General features: G+C 37.0%; 1 protein-coding gene across 2 annotated transcripts in view; it reads left to right on the top strand.

The window, feature by feature from the left end:
* LOC128022170 (sodium-coupled neutral amino acid transporter 3-like) overlaps positions 1-19886 on the top strand; it is a 43484-nt gene that overhangs the window by 14555 nt on the left and 9043 nt on the right. Inside the window, exons 2-12 of one of the 2 annotated variants that reach the window (XM_052609470.1) lie at positions 956-1141; positions 2120-2152; positions 3527-3623; positions 3737-3852; positions 9189-9262; positions 9735-9827; positions 10648-10729; positions 14894-14976; positions 15167-15225; positions 17192-17356; positions 18572-18651. In XM_052609470.1, the coding sequence (XP_052465430.1) occupies positions 1038-1141; positions 2120-2152; positions 3527-3623; positions 3737-3852; positions 9189-9262; positions 9735-9827; positions 10648-10729; positions 14894-14976; positions 15167-15225; positions 17192-17356; positions 18572-18651 (986 nt within the window). In that variant the 5' untranslated portion in view covers positions 956-1037. The remainder of the gene's footprint in view (positions 1-955; positions 1142-2119; positions 2153-3526; positions 3624-3736; positions 3853-9188; positions 9263-9734; positions 9828-10647; positions 10730-14893; positions 14977-15166; positions 15226-17191; positions 17357-18571; positions 18652-19886) is intronic. The other variant, XM_052609471.1, reaches the window with a different exon arrangement.

The following is a 19886-nucleotide window of genomic DNA, read 5'->3' as shown; positions in this document are numbered from 1 at the left end:
ACACTGACACTCGTTAGATCGTTAGATCGTTAGAGATCGTGCTTCAGTTAAAGTATAACGTGCCAAGCGTTGTCGACTCGTACATTACACGTCACGCGCTGATGTCACGTGTCGTTACGGGATCTTCAAGGGTTGTGTGTGAAAGCACGCACATATACCGGGTCATCACTGGCAGTGTGAAAGTGCCAAATCTAGCGACCAGGGAACAATTACAGGAACATTTTACCCCTGTATTTGCCGGAATGGCAGTGTGAAAGGGGCTCATGTGACATCAGAGGGTCAGTTAGAATTTGTTGAAGCATCGAAAATTCATTTTGGTCCCAAAATAACAAAAATTACGACTTTATTCAGCATTGTCTTCTCTTCCGGGTCTGTTGTGAGTGCAACTGCACTGTTTTTGTTATTGAGCGCACCAGAAAACATGTCAGCAATGTCGTCCGTCAACAGGAACAGCAGTCACACTCATTTTTGGCTGAACTAACCCTTTAATGCATGCTATATCACCCCTAGTGGCAACATTGAGAATGCAGCACGTGCTTGTGCTTAAAGTCAGCGTGACATCAGAATTAACTTTTCTTTTTGAAGTGTTTATTATAAATAATTTATCCCAGGCATCATTATTCGTTTAAAAAATGCATACACCCCATGTAACAATCTGATGTATTCACAATATCAAGTGCTGCCTCCCCCTAGTTTGAGGGGCCGTTTCACTTGAATATGCATCATAATATTGAAGAAAATACAATCGCGATTTCTGAGTCTGTCTGTCTGAGAACTGTCGTCTTCTGAAAAATAAAAAACAACAACAACAACTGAATTGAGCCTAGAGGTTCACATCACTATCCTATTTTAAGGTCTTACATAACATGTACCTTTATTGCTCCATTTTACACAGATGAACACACCATGTCTCCTGTGATTAATATGTACTGGTTTTTGCATGCTTTTCTCATAGGGAAACAAGGGACCGACACAAAGTTTCTCTATAGATCATCCTCTCACACACGCACACTTGAAGACTGAATCACTCTGAAAGCATGGAGCCCGCTGAGATGAACGCTATCCCCAATGGAAAGGGGCACGAAGCTGGAGAGGAGACAACTGCAATTGCAATAAAAAGCCAATCAGAGGATGCAGCTCAGTAAGTATTCACTCAAGGGTGCAATTTAATGTCGTCTGATTAAGGATGGTTTATTGTCAGTCATCCAATGTGTGTGGATTTTGTAATACAGTTTCAGTTGGTATAAGCTTTATCATTCAATCCATCATTCAGTCGATCATGGGGTGCCTTAAGCTTTTGCTAGCACATGTGTACAGTATGTGTGAACATCAGTGTGTGTTTTTGCTGTATCTTCCAGCTAGCATTAAAGCTTCCAGTCATGTTGCCTTTATAAGGTGAAGCCTGTCTGTCATCACTGTCTTAAATGTCACTGAACAGCACAGTTCAGTCATCACTGGGCACATTCAGTAGCACTGATGTTATGCTCTCATAACTGTGTTCACAGATCCAATGTGTCTGTGATTGTTTTGGTGTTTTCATGCAAATTACTGCACATGGGTGTTTCTTCAACTACAGGAACTTTTTATGTGGCAACAATAGATTTTTAGTAAAACTAACTTTGTTCTTTAGGTTATATTTGTTCTTTAGGGCACATTGAAATACAAATACTATATCATCTATAATACCTATTATCAGATTAAGATAAAATACATTGAATGCTGGCTATGAAGTTAGCCTTAACAAGACAAAAGCAATTTCATGTAAAAATGTTGCAAGATGCATAATTATTTGGTTTAGAAAAAAATAGAATGCTCCTCTGAGGCATATTACTAGTAGGAAAAATATATATTAGTGAGAATGCAAAAAAGTCTCCATAAAGTTAATTTCTTTTTTTCTCTCTTTAAGACTTAAAAGTGTCTTTAGTTGAAGAAACACCTGTATGTTCTTTTATATGCAAAACAAATTCACACTGCATGTAGAAGAACCCCTCGCCTTCACATAAGCAAATCAAATCACTTTCTCCTGATTGTGGCCACACATGCCTTCAGTGGTGTTTATCTAAGAATGTGTTCATGTCTCTTGTGCTTTCGTGGATGCGGCTCCTACATTGCTCTGTAGGGAACTTGTACCAAATAGCACTGAAAATGCCAGGTTTGTCATACAGATAGCAGAAACATTAGCAAACAAAACAGTTTTTTTTTCATGCACCTTAAATTAGTGCTTTGGTGACATTAACCCTTTATTAAATTTCACTGCCAGGCAGTCCCTCATGTGTGTTATGTGCAGTGTTGTGGGTAACGCGTTACAAAGTAACGCGTTAGAGTACTCTAATTACTTTTTTCCTGAAATTTGTAACTTAACGCGTTAGTTTCGTGCGTAAGTAATCAGTAACTTCGTTATTTTTTAGTAAGTAATCCGTTATTTTAAGGAAAGGAAAATCCCGACTGCAGCCTGCTTTTTGTCAGACAGTAGTCCTAGGTCTACTGTGCCACCTGCGGATGTACAGTATCAGCGGAGCCGAAGCTCTGTGATCGTAAAGTCAATGGCTGTGATGCGTCTGTGCCCTGCGCCTGACCCTGTGTGTGTGTGTGTGTGTGTGTGTGGGGTTTTTTTTTTTTCGAACTCCCGGCAAGATGGCAGAGAGGACAGCGTTTCGTTTATGGAAGTACGCACATTATTTTCAATTTGTCAACGAAAAAGAAAAGAACATAACGGTAAAATGCACACTCTGCTTCTGTCGATCGCCAAAAATTCTACCTCAAATTTATCGCTACGTTTTAATCACTACTTTGAATAGTAAATGTAAGAGGACTGTGTTAAAGTGAATTTAGGCTTGTGACTGTGAGTGACACTTTAATAATAATTAGTTCGGCTATTAAGCGATTTGTCATTTGCCTGTGTGGCAGTGAAGGATTTAATTCGGTTTGTTATCATTTTTGTCTGACAGGCAGCTGTTAATTTCTGTTAGATCATTGGCTGGCTGGTTGTTCATCATTTCTAAATGGATTTAAATCTGCAAGCCTGTTTAAGGTTGTGTTTACAAGTAAGCATACTTGTACTTTGATAACTGCATTATTTAAAGTTAAAGAAAAATCAGGAGTTATCTTGTGGTGCTCATAATATACAGTAGCCTAGGCTACCCGGGCTGGGTAGGTGCGAATTTTGATTAATAATATGTTCTGTGATAATAAATAAATAAAACGCCATGTGGAATAGCCGATTGCTGACTGTCTTTCCTGTTATTGTTATCCTGCAGTGTTAATTTAGTCGGATGACTGACGTTATTCATTGTCGGGAGTCACGACTTCTAGGTGCATTTAAAGGGGCCGGGGGCTGTGTCTGTCATGTGTGAGCCGCTGCAAACGGCTTTTAATTTTTGGTAACGCATGAGTACTCTAACGCGTTACTTTTATGAATAGGTAACGCTGTATCATAACTGATTACTTTTAATTGATGGTAACGTTGTAACCTAACTAACTACTTTCCAAAGTAACTATACCCAACACTGGTTATGTGTGTCTATAGCACTGACAGAACTCCAGGTAATGCAGAGGCAAACCTGGCAGAAAGCTCAGAGTTCACGTCCAACGCAGATGACAAGAAAGCCCCTCACTTCACGGATGTGAGTTGAACTTTTGCTAAAATTTCATGTATGGCATTTTGTGAATGTGCCAGACAAGATAAGATTTTTTCAGATGTGAATATGTGGACTAATTGCTCTGTTGTTCCTTTTAGTTTGAGGGAAAGACTTCTTTCGGGATGTCTGTCTTCAACTTGGGAAACGCCATCATGGGAAGTGGAATTCTGGGATTAGCGTATGCAATGGCCAACACGGGCATTGTCCTCTTTATGTAAGTTACAGATTTAGGTTACACTCTATACATTCAGTTTGTAAGGGAAATGCCTTAATGGAGAATATATAGTTCACTTTGAGCTAGAAAGAATAAATGAATTGTGCGTTTGATACCATCATAAACCACTTTGTGGATGAATATTTTATTGAGAATTAAAGCCATTGTTGTTCTTGCTGAATATGTATGCTAATGAGTTTATTGTAGTGTGTATTAATTAGCTAATTAAATTGTCTTGCTTTGTCTTGCACAATAACTCTGTTCCCAAATTTTATTCAATGTATACTACAATTCTAAAATATGGTATCAGTAAGACATTTGTTTGATAGAAAGAAATAAGTACTTTTTTCAGCAAAATGTATCACAATGCCACAGCTTCCCTACAGTTTGTTAGTTGTCATGATCTATGTTCATTCCCATTCTGTGAACTGTTGTTCCCACTGTTTTAATCCTCTAGTAGAGCAGCTTTTTTTTTTTTTTTTTTTTTTTTTAGAAAAGTCAGATTGCCAGAGCGATTTGTTTCCTGAATAACCTTCAGTAAGTATAGCTGAGCGGGTTGTACCAGGACACTCACTTTGCACGGGAGCTCTGCATTCACACCAGACACGCTGTATTAGTTTTGTTAACAAAGAGTCTGTCATCTACTGTAGGCATGATCTGTAAGGTCTGTGCTACTAAACATGGGTCTCTGCTGTGATCATGAAGATTAGGTTATACATGCTTTATGAAAACCAGTCAGGCCTTTTAATCTGGGTTGAGGCTTTATTTCTTTTCCTTTCTGAAAGGGCTTTGGGTTTGAGCTGTTTGGTGTGACTGGGGTTCTGCGATATTTGGCACACTTGAACTCTCCATACTCCCGATTCTTTACGTGTGGTACCTACTCTAACTATTAAGTTTATGGGATTTTTTTTAGACCTTGCTATGCGGATATCATTGTGGAGTTTTAGGATATGATGTACTGTATGCTAGTATAATAATTTGTATTCTTTTATTTGCTTTATGGCTTATCATGACCATTTGATACTCTATAGGCTATCATAAATTTTATGCTGATTTGAATTGTATATGGTGTATATAGAGGAAGATAGAGGACAGATTCTGAAATGCTGATGTTGGGTTTTGCCCCTGTGTGAGCTGTGGGTTGACTTCAGGCTCGATTTTGTGTGCCACTTTGAATCTTGGCAGCGGTTCTCTAGAGGCGATAGTGAATCTATGACTCCCGGAAGTACACAACATCACAAACAAGGACAACTTATGAATATCTAGCATCACAAAACAACAGTCAGTGAGATTAAATGGACAGCAAACTGAGGCTCCTGCTCTCAGATCTCCTGAGAAAAAGAGCCCAGTAAACACACATTTGTCTCCTGTGGAGTTTCAGAATAGATTTCATCAAATTATCATATACAGTATTGTTCAAAATAATAGCAGTACAATGTGACTAACCAGAATAATCAAGGTTTTTCGTATATTTTTTTATTGCTATGTGGCAAACAAGTTACCAGTAGGTACAGTAGATTCTCAGAAAACAAATGAGACCCAGCATTCATGATATGCACGCTCTTAAGGCTGTGCAATTGGGCAATTAGTTGAATTAGTTGAAAGGGGTGTGTTCAAAAAAATAGCAGTGTGGCATTCAATCACTGAGGTCATCAATTTTGTGAAGAAACAGGTGTGAATCAGGTGGCCCCTATTTAAGGATGAAGCCAACACTTGTTGAACATGCATTTGAAAGCTGAGGAAAATGGGTCGTTCAAGACAATGTTCAGAAGAACAGCGTACTTTGATTAAAAAAGTTGATTAGAGAGGGGAAAACCTATAAAGAGGTGCAAAAAATGATAGGCTGTTCAGCTAAAATGATCTCCAATGCCTTAAAATGGAGAGCAAAACCAGAGAGACGTGGAAGAAAACGGAAGACAACCATCAAAATGGATAGAAGAATAACCAGAATGGCAAAGGCTCAGCCAATGATCACCTCCAGGATGATCAAAGACAGTCTGGAGTTACCTGTAAGTACTGTGACAGTTAGAAGACGTCTGTGTGAAGCTAATCTATTTTCAAGAATCCCCCGCAAAGTCCCTCTGTTAAAAAAAAGGCATGTGCAGAAGAGGTTACAATTTGCCAAAGAACACATCAACTGGCCTAAAGAGAAATGGAGGAACATTTTGTGGACTGATGAGAGTAAAATTGTTCTTTTTGGGTCCAAGGGCCACAGGCAGTTTGTGAGACGACCCCCAAACTCTGAATTCAAGCCACAGTACACAGTGAAGACAGTGAAGCATGGAGGTGCAAGCATCATGATATGGGCATGTTTCTCCTACTATGGTGTTGGGCCTATTTATCGCATACCAGGGATCATGGATCAGTTTGCATATGTTAAAATACTTGAAGAGGTCATGTTGCCCTATGCTGAAGAGGACATGCCCTTGAAATGGTTGTTTCAACAAGACAATGACCCAAAACACACTAGTAAACGGGCAAAGTCTTGGTTCCAAACCAACAAAATTAATGTTATGGAGTGGCCAGCCCAATCTCCAGACCTTAATCCAATTGAGAACTTGTGGGGTGATATCAAAAATGCTGTTTCTGAAGCAAAACCAAGAAATGTGAATGAATTGTGGAATGTTGTTAAATAATCATGGAGTGGAATAACAGCTGAGAGGTGCCACAAGTTGGTTGACTCCATGCCACACAGATGTCAAGCAGTTTTAAAAAACTGTGGTCATACAACTAAATATTAGTTTAGTGATTCACAGGATTGCTAAATCCCAGAAAAAAATAAGTTTGTACAAAATAGTTTTGAGTTTGTACAGTCAAAGGTAGACACTGCTATTTTTTTGAACACACCCCTTTCAACTAATTGCCCAATTGCACAGCCTTAAGAGCGTGCATATCATGAATGCTGGGTCTTGTTTGTTTTCTGACAATCTACTGAACCTACTGGTAACTTGTTTGCCACGCAGCAATAAAAAATATACTAAAAACCTTGATTATTCTGGTTAGTCACATTGTACTGCTATTATTTTGAACAAAACTGTATATTCATATGTGTATTTGCTTCTATTTTTTAAATTATTTTTTAAAGAAAATTAAGGAGAAGCATCTTGGACAATGCTATTACCTAAATTATCTGGTGGCTCCATTGGTTGTCTTCGAAAGAGCAGCTCTTTGTGGAAGATTATGACAAAGAGAAAAATCCCCAACTTCCTGTGGCTTACTGGGACATGTTATTGCTCAAGGACATGCATTTATTTCATGTTCCTGGAATAAAAGACATGTTTATGAGACACGTCTCAAAACAGTGGGAGCATGAATTATGTTATACAAGTAGATACACCAAAAAGATTAAATTAAATATCTGTAGCACCATGGAGTGATTTTCTCCATTGAAATAATCTTTAATAGCATCCTTGACAGAGTACTGCTGGATTCTCAATGAACATTGTGCTTGAGTCATCCACTTCTTCTTTCATTTGCTTAAGATGTGTTTATCCATTAATTTAAGAACTGATGAAGCCACTTGGATAAACAGTCTTCGGTAAATGGAGACACACATCCAGACACTTCTGAATAAATTGTGTGTGATCCAAAATTAACAGTAATTTGTCATCAGGTTCTTACAAGGCATTCTAGCACCATAGCATTCAAGACTGGTCTTGATCTCAGATTTGACGCTCTTGGAAAAATGTTTAATATGGCAAATGATTTGAGTTAAATTTTGAGTATTAATACAATATCATTCTGTGCTGAAATTAATCAACAGAAAAAAATTATCTAATTAATTTTTTTTTTAGATTTTCCTCATGTGTATCTATACATTTCAAAAGTTTGGGGTTGGTATTATTTGTGAAAAAAATGAATTAATATTTTTATTCAGCAAGGAAACACTGATCAAAAGACTTTTATAATTACTAAATATATTATTTTAAATAAACCTTGTTCTTTTCTATTCATCCAATACATTTAAAGACTCAAGTAAGCAGAGTGTTGCAATTCAGTCACTTATGAGATTTCATTTCAGTTAGGAAGCTTTCGAAAGCAGCAACTAGCTTTTGGAACAGATATAACTGCTAAATTAAGACGTTTTTTCTTTGTCTTTTGGAGATTGGATGATATCGAATTTCTCATCACGATCAGCTGATGTTTGGATACTGAACTGAGCATAGTGCCTTCATTCAAGCCACCTGCATCCACTAAAACACTGCAGCTGGTGAACAAATCACATGTTCTGTCTCTGATATTTCACATTTTTTTTATCTCATAATGCTGCCTCCTCCAGTGTAATTTGTTATTAAATGCGAGTGATTAGCTGTACTAGTTGTGCTCCACTTATTTAAACATTTGTGGAATGTTAGTCAAGGCTGGGAGTTTATTTTTTATGCTGATTATCCAGTTCAGAGCTTGAGTAAGTCCAGCCACCGGCATTTCAAGCAGAACTGCACTCGTTGACTTCTCCTCCTGCAGTTCAGCCACGTCATTTGGAAAAAAGCAGGAAAAAGGAAAACGTGAGAAAGTGCGGAGTTGAAACTGAGTGCTTGGCAGAGAAGACCTGGTCAGTAAAGATGCCAAGACATTCTAAATCTAGGAAAAGGGACTAAACGGGCCATTTGTATGGAAGAAAAAGAGTCAGTAGAGCGTATTTCGGGTTCCCAGCTTGAGATGTTTGTCCAGATGTTGGCAACTGGAGGGTGCCATTGCACTTATGAGCTATCTGTGACTTGTCTGTGATTACGATGTCTAGTATTTTTCCACTTTACTGAGACTATAGCCTCTTTTCAGCTCTTAGAATTAGGCCTGTAAATATTATTTTTGTTTTGTTCTATATTCGATATATTAATATTAACATAGCATATTTATTAATGACAGATATACAGTGGCATTAGTTTCTTTTTTTATTCAACATTTTTAAAAGTATAAATACAAGAAATCAAATAAAAAAAAAAAAATAATCATAGAAAATGTATATACATTTAATTTGTAATTTATATGTATGTAGATACTGTAATTTAAATAAGCAACAATACAAGATTTCTTTAATGGTTTTCAATAGTAAAAATGCACATTTTGAGAAAATGTTGGACTGTTGGCAGTGTAATTATATTCTATGATTGACATAAATTCCTTTTTATGATTGCTTTTTTTCATAAATGGCATACATATATTTAATTTCTTGTTTTTATCCTATATACTTTGCCCAGAGTGGGATTATCCCATGTGTGCTTTGAGCCCTTTCAGTTGTGTGCATATGAACCAAAGGCTGTTTAACAGTACTCTATAAATGTAACACATTGACGTTTGGTTCCAGTTGCAGTTATTTAGTTCTCTCTGTCTTTCAGAATTCTCCTCACTGTTATCGCTGGTCTGTCTTCATACTCCATTCACCTGCTGCTCAAATCTTCAGGCGTTGTGGGTGAGTATTTCATCATGCTGACCCAGTACCAGTTTAAAGTGACCATCTGCCTCACTCCTCTGTGAGAGATTTTAATTGGCCAGAATATTTCTGGTGTACATTAGGCTAAAAATAGCCGAGCGTCTGCTGTGCTTGATCAATTGTGCCTGTCATTGTCAGTGCTATATCAGCTATAAGCCCATGGTTACATTGCTTCCACAAACCCATGTTTACCACATGGTTACCGTGAAAAACTAACAAATCTTACATATACTGTGATATCCATAATAATTAATTAATTTGAATAACTTTCAAATGAATATTATAAAACAGAACCTGCTTTAAAAACAGAATCTGTTTTAACTAGTAAGACTATATTACTTCGATTATTTTTATCACATACACCTTTAAATGTATTGTTGTTATTCAGAGGAAGAAGTTTTGTTTTTCAGATGGGCAATGCATGAATTTCACGTTTTTTCTTTTTTGTCAGGCATTAGAGCTTATGAACAACTGGGCTTCCGAGCCTTTGGCACACCAGGCAAGATGGCTGCCGGCATTGCGATCACCCTGCAGAATATTGGAGGTGAGACTCTGTCCAACATCACAATGTTTGGCTTTGTGACCCATCAAGGGCACCGCACACATGTCCACCTCTGCAGAGAGAGTGAAGGGACTTAGATAGCAATGTCATTCTTTTATTTATTCTCTAGGTCATTATGCTCTAGGTCAGCGGTTCACAATTCAATCCTCGCGAGAAAAGTAAATCTACTGTAGAACTGATTCTCTTCTTTACTGTGACATTTGCTTCCAGGTTAATAACCACAATCCTCTGGAGTAGGTCTGGGCAAAAAAAATAGATTTTGCAATTTATCGTGTTTTAAAATGACGTTGATTCGATATCGATTCTCTAAAGCCACGAATTGATCACTTCCAGGATTTATTTCAACACGCATATAAAAAAACGTTATGAGAAAATGTGAAATTTATCATTACTCTTCTCCACTAACGTTAGATGTCACCCTTATCTACTTTGCACTATGTTACAACGGAAAGCCTGTCGTTCATTAAGTGCTTCTCATGGCGGAGATAGTGTTGATGAGAACCAAGAACAAAGCCATACTCGTGATTTGCAATGCTCGGGTGAAATGCTGTAGGAATACCATAAATCTGCATTTAATATCACGCATAAGGCGCCATTATTTCTGCAATTATTTTTTCCACATTTGTTTACTAATCTAACGTACACACATACTAAAGCGCGGATATCAATAGGATTTGTATTAAAACTATATTCACTGCATGTAAAAAAAAAATTTGAGAATCGAATCTGGATGTTTACTGTATATGTGAGTGTGTGTGCATCTTACAGCCATTCTCTCTCTCTCTCTCTCTCTCTCTAATAGCCATGTCCAGCTACTTGTACATAGTAAAGTATGAGTTTCCACTGGTTATCCAGGCTTTTCTCAAGGTGGATAATCCATCAGGGTGAGTATACACGTTTTTGTGTGTTTAAAGTTGTGTTTTAGTTCCCAGAAAGCAACACAAATACATTTCCTTTTTTTTTTTCACTCTTAATTCAGCACATCAAGACTTTATTACCATGTGGCCTGTTTCAAGCATGTTAGGGAATCGGCACACAAAGATTTACTAAAAAGACTACTAAAACATGAGATCTGGTTAATGTACACAATTGTTTCTAATAGATAACAGAGCCATTAAATGGAAACTAAATGATGTCGGCTGTTTCAAATGTTTCTCTTGAGAAAAAGACTAATGTTGCACAAGTCTCAAAACTCTTTAGTTTTGAGACGTTCTAAGGTCTTAACAATGTCTCAAACTGTGGTTATGCGGTTTTTAAAAGTCTTCAAATGTTTTTGAATGAAGTCTCTTTTGCTCACCAAGACTGCATTTATTTGATAAAAATGTATTATTCGAAACTTTTGACTGGTAGTTTATATGAAACACAACTAAGAGCTCCATGACAGCAATAGAAATGTCCTTTGGGATGAAAAATGTTGAGAAAGAGAGAGCGAAAGCAGCGTGTGGGCATGTCTGCACTAAAAGGCCAAAAAACTAAAAATGTTGTTTGATTAGTCAAGTCTGCAAAAGCATCTCTTTCAATGGCATTTCTTTTTATTTTTTGTCACATACCGGCCTTTCATTGTGGGCAAGAAGGTTTTATCGTTAGCTACCACTTCAGTTTGGCCCCTGGTTACGATTACTGCCAATTTGTGTATGTGTGTGAGCTGTGCAGTTTCTGTCTGATCAATAGCTCCCTGAAGATTTCTGAGAGACACAGTAAAACCCTCCAGCACAATTGTGTGAAAGTGAGTGTGTGGTAGAGTAGAACTATGATAGATGGACTAGATTTGATGAGAACAGGTTTGTATTCGTGTGAAGGTCAGATTTCTCCTAATTATAACACTCGGTTGCCCAGCCAAGGAAGTGTGTGTGTGTGTGTGTGTGTGTGTGTGTGTGTGTGCGTGTGTGTGCGTGTGTGTGTGTGTGTGTGAGTGTGTGTGATGGTCCATGACGCAAGCCGACTGCAGATGCGATGACTGGAGTTCGGCTCGACAGAAGGCCTGTACACACACTCTGGAGGACATCTCAAAAACTCCACAGAAACGACCTTTGGCTGCCTCATTTGAATTCCTCACCTCTCCAGGCGAGCGAGGAGGATCACAAAGCAGTAAACAGCGACTATTCATTTCAGATTTAGCAGGCAGTGCCCATGAATCTAGATGTGTGACAGCTTGTGTAAATGAACATCAGTAGGAAAGTTTTCTAAAAGGGCCTTATAGTCATTGTTGACATTATATTTAATTTGACACACATATGAATAAGGTTGAAAGATAAACAGTCCGTTCAGTAAATTGTACTTATGTGTATATTCATGTCAGCCAGAGAGACAAATATGTAACAGACTTTGATTATATGCACATCAGAACCATTCAAATGTTTGGGGTTGGTAACATTTTGAAAATGTTTTTGAAAGAAGTCGCTTAAGCTCATAGAGGCTCAATGTATTTGATCAAAAATACACGAAAAGCCTTAATATTCAGAAATTATTACAGTTTAAAATAACAGTTTTCTATTTCAGTATATATATATTTAAAAAAAAAAACATTCCTGTAATGGCAAAGCTGAATTTTTAACCTGATCTCATGAAGGTGTGTATAAATAGTAGGCAAAAAAATGAAAAATTGTTGTATTGATATGCAAAAATGCACTTTGGCGTAAATATGCTATGTGATGGGTAGATTTAGGATTTTGTGCTAGATGCATTTTGTATGGACGCCAACAAATTTAATATCATATGCATGCGAAAACTGCATACTATATACATGCCAAATAAATGCGTACCAATGCACTCCAAAGTCCGTTTTTGCGTATCAGTACCATGAGTTTTTTTATTTGGCAAACTATACGCATTTTCATGATGCTGGGCTCAAATTTTCAGCACTGACACTCTACATTGTCACATGGTCCTTCAGAAATCATTCTAATATGTTTATATAAACATTACATATTATAGTCAACATTACATATTAGTGTAATGTTGCTTAATATTATTCAGAAAAAAAAATCTGTATTCTTTGAATAGAAGATTCAAAAGAACAGCATTTTTTTTTAAATAGAAATATTTTGTAATATAATAAATGTATTTTTTGTTACTTTTGAGTAATGCATCCATACTAAATAAAAGTATACATTTCATAAAAAAAAGAAGAAAAAAAAAGAAATTGAAGGCTGCTATAAACTGAACCGAACCGAAAGAATGTGAAATAAGGCAACATCTGTTTTACGCTACTTTAACACATCAAAATGATTTTGAATTCATTTCAACTTCATTTTTGCAAGTTGTATGAGAAGTCGAAATGACTCATAGAGCCAACTAGATTATATTAGGCAACAACTAAAGTTTAAACTTTTAAGCTGTAGTGCTGTGGACATTTTTGACAGTCTAGATATTTTTATTAGCAATGGGAACACATTTTTAACAGCAATTTGGTTCTGATATGCGAATGACGGCAGTGCAAATAAAAGACAGAAAGCTGTTGTGTGTGTCAAAGTGGTTGTTTTCTTCTTTTCCTGTCTTGCTATTTGGCAGGACCACAATTTATGCACTGTATTAAGTCACTTCGGTAAGAAAGTTGGTTAAAAGCTTGCATATAAATGTGTTCATTTTGCACCCAGACATGTCCTCATCCAGACTAGACGTGAAGAGGTGGGTGGGGTGCAAAACTTTTGAGAGAAAGTGTGTTCAGGCGAGTGTTGGCATGCCTCTCTACAACTGACTCACGCTACTGCCCATGTGAAAATCCTGTGGCAGAAAATGAACATCGCACACATGGATCCTGAGCCAACCAGTACCAGAGTCAAGTCCAGTTTAGATTGACCTCTCGAAATAACTTTGTTTTAGCGCTGCTGACCATGCCTGGCATCTTTCACCTCACTGAGATCATACCTTATCTCTACTTAATAAAATCCACACCCGACTGAACGTCTTTGGCTTGATGGAGTAGCTCCATTGTCTCATATCAAGCTGCATTTCCGGACAGGGTACCGGCTGTCCCTTATAAGTCTCTCAGTCTCTTTGTCGTTCATAGCTTCTTTGAGAGATGCCATGTATTTGGTCTTAATGGGGGGCAGAATAACAAGATTAGCAGCTTTAGGACGAGTTAGAGAGGGAGAGGATTTCCTCTAAATTGGCCTGTGTTTGAGCTCAAGGGTTTGAGGCTAAATAGCTGCTCAGTCACACATCACAAAACATTTAAAAGGAAATGCACTTATCACTCCCTCAAAATAATGCCCACCTCCCTGTCATGGTTTTGTTCAGTAACATGATCGATGCATTGCACCGTAAGCCATTTAAAGAACACACTCTAGTAAGCAGTCATTTATTATTATGAAAATGTAATTCATTAGTAATAATTAATAAGAGAACCACTGCTCCGTATGCAAATGCACGAGGGAAATGTTAAACGGTCAGTATTTTTAAAAGCAATAAGTCACTTGAAACCATACAGTGGTTTCATTACAGTTAATGGGTTTATTTTTTGCATGACACCCCTTGAGCATTGTAAAATCACTGTAACACACAGCATTGATTGTGTTTCTAAAACAGCAGCAAGAGCGATATGAAACAAATTTGAAACATAATGTTTAGTGAATAAATGCATGAGTATTAATAATCACAATAAAAAAATTCTTCCACAATAAGGTAGTAAAACAAATTTTTCCTTTGTTTTTCTATTTAGCTTTATTTTTATTTCAGTTTTAGGTTTAGTCATTTTAGTACTTCTTAAACTTATTTTAGTTGTCAAGGATGCATTTTAAATATTAAGTTTTTAAGTTACATTTTTTTTCACTTATTATTTATATTTTATTTTCTGATTTATTTCAATTAACAAAGCTATTTTAGTTTTTAATAGTTTAGTTTACAATAACAACACTGGGAAGAATACATTATGACCATCATTTCTATCTGACATAAATGGAGAGGAAAGGCTCTGTGGCAAGCAAGATTACAATCCTTACTATTTGAAGGAAATGTTCATTCACATAGAGTTGTCTAGTGTGGATAAAAGGTTGTTTTGAACCATTTATAATTTAGTTTTTGTCTGTTTTCTGTGATTTATTTGGCAGGGAGTGGTATTTAAATGGCAATTACCTGGTCGTCATTGTATCATGCACTGTCATCTTGCCGCTGACTTTAATGAAGCAGCTTGGTAAGTCGTCTCATACTTATGACTCATGTGTCTAATTGCACACACCTGCTCACAACTTCCTGTCTGCTCATCTGCCTAATGTAAAATGGTATTATTCATGTTTTATTGCATTGTGAGTGTATTGCCCAGATCAGACTGCTCACAGAGGTGTTGTGGGTAATTGTCACCTATTCATAACACTGTGTTTCAGGGTACCTGGGCTACACCAGCGGTTTCTCTCTCAGCTGTATGGTCTTCTTCCTTATTGCGGTATGTTTGTTGCTCTTGTTAAATGAATTGTTCACCTGAAAATGAATATTTCATTTGTATATCCTCATGTCCTCCTTCTATGACTTGCTTTTTTTATGCACAGTCCATTGACTGGTGGTTTGAACTTCTTTATGAAAAACTGCTCTAGACATTTTGTGCAACTGTGTTGCTCAGAAGCAAGATTTAATGCTGCTGTGGCTTCGTTTCAAATTATTTTTTGCTGGTGGATCAAAAATGGACAAAGTAACATAAGTTTCTCAATATTAATTGTTGTATAGATGAAACAAAACCACTCACGATTATGCAGTATTGCTGAAATACAAATTGTTTTGTGTTCCACAAAAGACGTCATACATATTTAAAACAACATGAGCAAGTAAATGATGACATCATTTTTGGGAGAATTATCCTTTTAAATATGTTTTATTCAGTTGTCACGTGTTGCTTCGTATTCCAATCACGAAGCAGAAAGCTATTTTGAAATTTCTCTGTGAATACTGTGCTGAGAGCGTGAACATTCATATTTAATCTTGATACAGTTCCAATTAGCAGTTTATAAATGTTAAAGTAAGCTGAGTGATTTAAGGATGTGCTCGTGTTTTCCACTAGCAGGACCAGCGAGTGATGCTGTGTGAATGACTTGTATTTTTAGACTGGGGTTGTGTTTGGTGCACCTCACTGACCTAGTTTTGGAGGGGAGCTTTATTCCTTGAACACAGGTTTCACTCTTTCTGTCCTGGTTTCTGTGTGTGTGTGTGTGTGTGTGTGTGTGCATGTTTTTGTGACATATCAGGACACAACTCTGTATGAAATGGTTATGACACAGGTATTACAAGGAGAGGGTCATTTTTCAAAATGCTTATGAACCATACAGAATGAGTTTTTTTGAGAAAGTAAAAATGCACAAATTTTCCTGTGAGGGTTAGGGTTAGTTGTATGGTTGGTGTACAGTATAAAAACCATTACGCCTATGGGATGTCCCCACTTTTCACAAAAACAATCGTGTGTGTGTGTGTGTGTGTGCGGCATTGGCTGGGCCACATATTCAAGCTGGATTCATGAAACTGTCCGGTCTTTACATCATGGTCCTGTCTGAATATGATAATATTGCCTCTTTCTTCTTCTCTTGATTTACCATCCCTGCTGTGATTCAGATAAGCACCAAATGAAAAGACACAATGGCTATAGAGCCACCTCAACTTACTCTCTTTCATCTGACTCGGATAGATGACATTATAAAGCAGTGATGTGAGATCTTTCAGGATTAAAGGTCTCATATCTTGAGAAACCACACACACACACACACACACATACACACTGTACACATACATATATATAATGTATAATGTATGAAAATGATGTAATTCAGTAATTCATAACTCAGAAATACGATCCTTTGAAACTAAACAGTGAACATGACTCATCCTTGGATTTCTGACTTTATAAAACTAAATAGATAAACAAATGATTACCTACATTTACAACAATGCTTATTTTTAGGTTTAAACCAGTAACGTATAAAAGAGTAGTAAAAAAATAAAATCTTTTTTTAATATATATATACTGTATATATTGTGTGTTTTGTTGAATATCATATTTGGTACATCAGGCTTTTATGGTTCATATAGTTTTATATCAGAGAATGTGGAGCTCAATTTGAAGAGGAAAAGTCAGACATCAGAAGGCATGTAGCTGATTGAGTACAAGAAGCTTTGATGTTGATAATTTAAATTCCAAATAGAATTTTAGAAATCAGATATGACATAAAAGGCTTTATAGGATTAAAAACATGTCCCATTTAATTATGAGGGACAGAAAGTGAGTTCAGTTTATGAAAAAAAAACATAGTGACTAACTGTAAGTGGAGCCTAAGGGGAAAAACTATTAAACGATGACATGAATCCATGAAAACTAACTGCAAACTATGCAAGACTTGTTAATTTCTCAATCTCTTGTCTCCCTCCAGGTGATCTATAAGAAGTTCCAGGTGAAATGTCCTTTTGATGATTATGTCTATAACAGGACAGTTTTGGGCTTTAACACGAGTGTGGCGGCTGACCCTGGAGGAGTGGAGATGACCCCAGAGGGTGACCCTGGCTGCACCCCCCACCTCTTTAACCTCAACTCACAGGTATATCTTTGAGTAACTTAGAATATAAATATAATGAAATCATGCTTTTACATTCTTATGAATCATGTGATATAAGACTTTATGCCAAATGACACACACTTTAGTTCCCAATGAACTCAAACTGCATAAAATAAATCTGGATTTTCAGCTTACGTTATGATAATATATTCAATTCAAATTGAAAAAATATGAAAAAGACTGGTTTCTCGCTACCTTTCTTATGCTCTCTTACTTATAGGAAACAAAAATCATAAACGTCCTTGAAGTGACAGTTCATCCAAAATAAATCATGTGTCATCATCTGCTTACCCTCATGTCATTTAAAACCCATCATGTCATGTCTTTTATTAAACATTTATGTCCCGTAAGAAATTATGAGAAACATCTGAGACATAAATAAGACTACAGTAAAAAAAAAAAAAAGATTAATTCTATTCCGTAAGGATGCATTAAATTGATCAAAAGTTACACTAATTTATAATGTTACAGAGGTTTCAATTGTAACTTTCTATTCAACCAAGAATCCTGAAAAAAAAACATTTCCACAAAAGAAATTGCATTTTAATATATTTTAACATAGAAAAATAATAATAATATTTCACATTACACATTATTTTTTTATTGTATTTTTGATCAAATAAATGCAGCCTTGGTGAGCATGAATGACTAAACTAAAAAAAAAAAAAAAAAAATTAAATCTAACCAACACAAACTTTTGAATGATAATGTAGATGAGCAATAACATACATCCATTCATTCATCCTACTTAAACTATGGATCTTTTGTCTGGTTAATGTAGTCTTCAGTCAGCACAGGCTTTTTAGGATGGGTTACCCAAACACATTCTTATTTATTGCAGTCTATGGCCTATATTCCTTCATTATTCATGTCTTAAGTATAATCACATCCTCTTCACATACATAAGTGTCAACTCACACATCACCATGTGCATTTTTCCCCACATATGTCCTTTACTGTCAGGCTAATGAATGTCAAAGACTGTAGTCAGGAGTGTTCAGCTCAATCTGTCTCTATGTGCATCTTAAATGAGCCCAGGCCTGAGCTCTGTCCAAGTCTGACTTAATCACAGCTACAATTAGCTCTCTGTAATGTGCTACAATGTTTAATGGGCTTTAAAGTGTGGGGTTTGGGCTTTATGGTTGCTGCTGTTGTATCCATGGTGATGTGACGTGGTTGATTTCTGTGTGTTTTTAGACAGCCTACACGGTTCCCATCCTGGCGTTCGCGTTCGTGTGCCACCCCGAGGTGCTGCCAATTTACACAGAGCTACGCAAGTAGGTGGCAAGTTCTATCGCAGGACTAAAATCACAGATGAGTCATGTTGTGCATATGGGTGCTATTACACTGGGTAAAGCTATTCATCTGCTTCACTGTCCAGATAGCTATGCTTTAACAAGTCTGTAATTAACATATTTTCTCACAGACATTCAAGGAATATTATGGGTTTGATACAAGTTAAGCCCAACTGACAGCACCTGTGGCATACTTTTTGCATAATTTTCATAAAAAAAGCAAATCTGGATTACAGTGAGGCGCTTGCAATGGAAGTAAATGGGGTTTAGCTACATAACTTAAGCAATATGCATGTTAACATGGTTTAGTGTAAAAAAAAAAAAAAAAACTTTCTGTTTAAAGTTTTACCAGAGCCTGTCTATGGAGAGCCTTCCCACTCCCTGTTAAGTCCTATTGTACCGAATTTTGGTTGCAGTACCACCAGAGTTCCACTGGGGGCGATCGCCATGAGTGCAAAATGAATGGGAGTCTATGGGGCTAGACGGCTAAATTTGTCCCTTTCACTCAATTGCCGTTGCCGTTGACAGATCTCAGATCTGATTGTAGGTTTCGCAAGTTCAACATGGGTTATAGGTCGAAAGTTGAATGAACTTTCTTACAGGCTGAGTTGCCCATAACACGCTAGCATTCTGCTAATGAATGTGAATGTGTATGACGTCATTGACACTTTAAAAGACTTTTTAAAGCAAATAAGTGACTCTAAAAAATCTAACACCCAGCAATGTGTAATTTATTAGCATCTCCTTTCGAATACAACATTCAAATTACTAGACAAAAAATTATATCTTGAGAAAAGTGGATTTTGAAGGGTATACCGCCATTGACCTCCATTCATTCTGCGCTCGTCCTGTGAGCGCCATCATATGGAATCAGAGTGGAACTGCAACCAGTTCAGAAGCCGGAAGTGTAGTGAGAGTGAAACTTCTCGCCATATTAAGGCGGGCGTACACGGTGCGATTTTCACGGTGAGCTATCGGTTTGAATTCGTGCCAGTTGTGCGGTTGAACGAGCCGATTTGTTGATTTATCTGAAGTTGACCAATCACGAACTAGGAAAACCACAGAAGAAGAAAGACGAAGAAGGCAGCTGAAGTCTGCCAGGAACAGCGAGCGCTGTATGATGTTTCTAGCAACGTATTCCAATGCCTTTTTAGTTCTCTCTCTCCCTCCCTCTCTCGCTCACACACGCATATGTAGTTTACAGGGACTCTCCATAA

This window comes from Carassius gibelio, chromosome A11, assembly GCF_023724105.1.
Source record: "Carassius gibelio isolate Cgi1373 ecotype wild population from Czech Republic chromosome A11, carGib1.2-hapl.c, whole genome shotgun sequence".
In the NCBI taxonomy this organism is placed as follows: domain Eukaryota; kingdom Metazoa; phylum Chordata; class Actinopteri; order Cypriniformes; family Cyprinidae; genus Carassius; species Carassius gibelio.
This window is presented reverse-complemented; position numbering and strand designations above follow the sequence as displayed.